Source organism: Propithecus coquereli, unplaced genomic scaffold (genome assembly GCF_000956105.1).
Source record: "Propithecus coquereli isolate 6110/MARCELLA unplaced genomic scaffold, Pcoq_1.0 Scaffold51, whole genome shotgun sequence".
NCBI classification, from domain to species: Eukaryota; Metazoa; Chordata; class Mammalia; order Primates; family Indriidae; genus Propithecus; species Propithecus coquereli.
The window spans coordinates 1,855,227-1,860,480 of NW_012150952.1; the positions used below are offsets into that span (position 1 = coordinate 1,855,227).

General features: G+C 31.0%; 1 protein-coding gene across 1 annotated transcript in view; it reads right to left on the reverse strand.

The window, feature by feature from the left end:
- Positions 1-4,310: 4,310 nt before the first annotated feature.
- The window catches only part of B4GALT6 (UDP-Gal:betaGlcNAc beta 1,4- galactosyltransferase, polypeptide 6), a 54,687-nt gene continuing 53,743 nt past the window's right edge, over positions 4,311-5,254 (reverse strand). Inside the window, exons 7-8 of the mRNA XM_012656569.1 lie at positions 4,967-5,068; positions 4,311-4,458 (exon numbers count right to left, since the gene is read on the reverse strand). Of these exons, the coding sequence (XP_012512023.1) occupies positions 4,311-4,458; positions 4,967-5,068 (250 nt within the window). The remainder of the gene's footprint in view (positions 4,459-4,966; positions 5,069-5,254) is intronic.

A 5,254-nucleotide genomic window follows, 5' to 3' on the forward strand; every position in this document is an offset into this window, starting at 1 on the left:
TATATTTTTTTTATTAACACATTGCACACACTAGAAAAAAACGTTTCCTTGGGGCCATGGTGTTTTATTACGAAAATAGAATAAAAATGTCAAAAACAATATGGTCCTAATTTAATGAAAAATGTATTTTTTATTGTTTCCTGTGCGTGAGTTATATGCAACTTGAAAAATAGTTCTCATGGCTCCCAAAGTGAAGAGATGTGTGAGTTACATATGTTTCACCAGCCCCCGGGCTCAAAAGTAGTGTGAGTTAAATACAACTCACATGGCAGTTAATGTGTTAAGTTAGCATGTTTCACCAGAGGACACATACGTAGAAACCTGGGGCAAACTAAGCTTACTAAAATTTACGGCTTTAAATGACTTAAATGAATATGATTTAATAACTGGTTCATGTGTGATATATGGTGACAATATCCCTATAGATCATACTATGCATAAATCAATACTTAAAATTCATTACACAAATAAGTCCATAGAAGTCATGATCTCATAATCTAGTCCGGAATACAAATCTAGTCTGCAGATATTTTTGAGATTGGAATCTTTGCCTTAAAGATTGTCAACACTACTTGATACCTGAAAAACAGGAAGTGAATTGACCATAACAGGCTAGCTTAGTTTATTATAGTTGTGCAGAGAGAAAAAAATTTTTGCTAAAAATGAATTCTTAAACATTCATTTTGATACAATACTAATTGTACTAATGAAAAATACTTAAATATTACTTTTTTGAGGTAAAAGGTATGAGGTGATCTCTAAATGTACGTAAGCTGTGGTTTCCTGATGCTTATGTGGCAACTCTAGCATCAACCAACCAATAACTCACTTAAAATTTAGGATAACAGTTAAAAAGGGGGGGGGCAAGTAACCCAAAAAAGTTCCTGAGAGAAAATAATTACATCTTCACACAAGGTCTTTAGAACATTATATTTCATAAAAGACAATGATAAAAAAGTACAAACATTTCCATGAGAAGCAAAAAAAAAAAAAAAAAAATGAAAGTACAAGAAATTACTAGCACTTATTTCAGTGCATTTAATGTAGAAGACTTTCATATCTCAATAAATAAAATAATCTTAAGTACACTTCCTCTTTCTGATAAACACAATGATCATTTTAGTTCTCTCAACTGGCACACTTGCAAGGCCAAGGCAACAAATCTAGAGTACTATTCATCTGAAAAATATATAGAGAAATATAACAGAGGCAAGCAAAGGCCAAATAAAATGATACAAAATCTGCTTTCACTTTTAGGGAGCCTCCAGAAGGAGAATATGTATTAGATACTTTTCAATTTTGTTTTAAAATGGATATTAGTATCTTGGCTAGGAAAGGAGTATAGGCAAGTTTTTAATACATGATTTTGAGTTTATATAATATTATAAATAAGGTTTTCTTAATGAACACCTTTTCACAAAATACAAACAAAAAATTTAAATTTAGATTAAAAAAATACTCAATTAAATCCTAGTTTTGGCAAAGAATGACTATCTCCACTGATTTAGACTTACTGTTACAGCAAATGTATGTACTTTTCCTATTTTCTTTTCTACAATCAGGCCCATTAATCATTACTTCTTTCTCTAGTTGAAAGGCACTATATAATTTTCCCAGTAGAGCCATAGGGAACTCCTAATAGCTCTAGGTCCATATATTGGTTTCTTGACTTTGAGACTGAGAAATACAACAGATAAGTTATCAGAAAATGTCCTCATAATTTTAGAAAGGTTTCAATTTGCTTGACTTGACTTGTTTAGAAATGAAATAATGCTCTTTCCATATACGTACTTAGCATTGCACCTGATTCGGAGCAGGCAATCAATACATGTTCATTAATAATCCACCAAACATACTATAAAGAAAATAGTTTGTATTGGCAATTGTATTTGTTAATCTTTATGGAATAGATTTATTGTCATACAATGAAGACGATTGGGCAAAGCTCTGTCACTCTTATGGGAACATATTAAGGGTCACTGTTTATAGGTAAAAATAATTTCAGGTTTACACTTAAAAAGCAAAACAAAAAGCAAATTAGTGAGGGGGTTTTCACAGGATAACATACTATATTCAAAACTGAAAAAAAGCAAAATGTTTGAATCTCACTCCTAAAATAAAAATTAATGTCAGACATAACTCAAGAAAATAAGGCAGATACTAGTAGTGCCGAGTTTTCTTGAAATTGTAAAATGTACATCTAAATGAAAAGATAACAAATGCAGACAGCTCCACATTAAAAAGAGAAAAATGTTTCCCTTATAATAAGACTCAGAAACAGCCCTAATTTTGCCCCACCACTAAAACATTTTAAGTATTATTGGGTTAATTATGCTCCTATGCCCCTACTACCTTGTTAGTGATCAACAAATGTTAACATTTTCAATCTCTTTCATTTCATCAACTTAAAAAACTACATTGGTATGAGAGACAGAAAATGAACAGATGCACAAATTAAGTACAAATATCTTAATTTTCAGAAGGTTTGATTTTTCATTATTTTGAGTACCACAAAAAAAAATGACAGATAAATATTTTGGAAATATTTCTAAGAAATAAATATGGAAAAATTCTGTTTGGTATCATAACAGAGAGGCTATCAGTTTTCTCAAACCATAAGAATTTCAATTATTTTATGATTTGGTTTGTGGTCATTTGTATTATCAATATTGCCATAAAAAATGACACTTCAATATCAAACTTACAACCTGAGATAAATGACCATATTTATATTTTAGGTGAACAATCCATGAGTCATATGTTATTCAAACATCTCTCATATATAGATTTCTATCGTTCTTCACGTTGAAGATTTACTTTATAGATATGCAGTTTTTCTTAAGTTTGTAAAAATACCTTAAGATATTTTAAGGAATTTTTTATAATTGATAATTTTCAAAGTAAGAATATTGTTTGGTTTGGCTATGGAAAACTTCAAGCAAATTTAAGATAAATGTAATTTGATATCAGGTAGTATGACCTGCTTTCAGAAGTGTCATAATATCAGTTCATTTAAATAACTGGTAAGGTATTTTAAGATAATTCTACTAATTATACTTTTAATGAGGAAATTTTAATAATTAACACCAGAGATGTAATTTCTTAAAAGTGAAAAAAATACAGTTTGAATGAAACTGGTTGACATTTAAGGGTCCCTTCCCAAAGTGAAATTCTATGTCTGAGAATTAAACTTAAAATTTGTTTTTATCTACTAAGCATTTATCTTCATAAAAATAGAACATTTAATTTCTTATCTAATAGTATAATTCATTTATATATTATAAGCACTACTGGGTTTTCCAGAGATCATTCTTTTTTAAAAAAAACTGACTTGATTTATTTTTAAATGAAGATACTTTTTTTGGCTCTTCTGAACTGGAAATAATAAAAGTGCTGTTCATTGTGAATTAAAAAAAATACAGCATATAAACACACAACCTTGGGAACATTTTTTGAGGCACAGAATCCCTGACACTTACACCAGAGGTACATGAAAGACATTTAACATAAAGAGGTCCTTTATATCATGTCACATCACAACTTTTAAGATTTTCTTGGTAATACTCATGCAATATGCATAAACAATATGGTTGTGATTTATAGCAAAATCTGATGAGGCTGCAAGCAAGGAAAAAAATAGGTAATCCTGGTAGGAAGAAAAGCTGTTTAAGTCCTTTCTTCTTTCCCTTTAAAGCCCTAAGAAAGCTGTGACTTCTTCCACACGAAAGGCAGAGTTCTAAAGCTCAAAACTAGTATAACAGTTTACTGTATTAGTTGGCTGTCAATTATTGACAGTTCCTTCATTTCACACAAGGGTTAACCTTTGTTTAGTGATATAAGTTTACAGTGTTTTTTCCCATGCAAATAAAAAAATGTCTATAAAAGTCCAATAAAGGCATAACCAATGACATGCAAAACTGCAACACATCTTATTTTTCAACAACTTGAACACCTTAATTTATATCACATATGTACAAAATATGTCTAAACAGAAATAAAAGCATTCTCTTGAATTAAATTATAGATTTTAGTATAAAAATTTTCTCTTTGTAGGGAGCTCTCAACTTCCAATCTTAAGCAATGGCTTCCAGTTTCTGCAGTGCTCGCCATGGAGTGTGTCTCAAAGCAGAGAGGATGGGTGGAAGAAGGGTGATTGGACACAGTCCCACGCTGTAAACATTGAGGACTGCTGGCTCTTCTTCTCAGAGAACAGGGCACTGTGACACATCCAATCACTGACCTCCATTAAGAGTGCACTCCAAGTTTATGATCCAGCATGGTGGTCTATCTTGCCATGAGAGCTACTTCTTTTAATAGTCTTCAATTGGAGCTAACTCTGGCATGAGGTTTACAGATATATTTGTATACAACCTATCAACCAGTATTTTTGGCCTATATATTAAATTGTTCAACCCATCGATGTACTGACGCTCTTTAGAATACCTTAGTAATTTATACCTATAGTGTTAGAGGAAAAAAACAAAGAAGTAAGAGAAACATATTCAAAAGCAAAATTGATGAGGACTATGCTCAAGGTCATCTTCTAATTAAAGTATTTAAAGCTCTTTACAATTTCTGGTTCTTGTGCCTAACTAAAAATATCTAAACCATTATTCTAAATTAGCAATTTTACTAGTCAAAAAATGCCACCTTAAAAAATTATTTTGCATCATTACAACTTAGACACCCTTGAGAAATAAAGTGTGTATGTTTTATATTAAGGAAATACTTTCTAAATAGTTAACTGGGTTCTTTAATATATGTGTATGTATGTGCCATCTCTTCAAAACAAGCACCAAAAAAGTGCTTCCCTTCCATAAAGAAGATTCCCTTCAGCAAAAAATGCTTTCCTTGCATAATGAAAATTCCCTTCAGCAGACTTTTTTGGGTGTGACACAGTTTTATTTCTCTTTCATATATTAAACAGCTTTGAAGCCTTGGTATCTGAAGATGATATTAAACTTACCGTCCTAAAAACTGGACTTCACCTCGATGGTGATGAGGAATAGACTTGTATTTTCCTAAGTCTCCCTCTGGTCTGGTTACATTATATCCAGCATAGTGAACTCTACAATACAATATATGGAAATGAAAATATAAAGAAATAAAAATTTCACATATAAATGGATTATGTGGGTTCATTTTTGAAGTGCAAAGGAATGCTCTAATCTCTATGTTGCTAATCATTTCAGAAGGCAGTCTTAATGAAAAAAAGGAGAAACACGAATAGGATTTAGAAACCTCAAAAATTTCC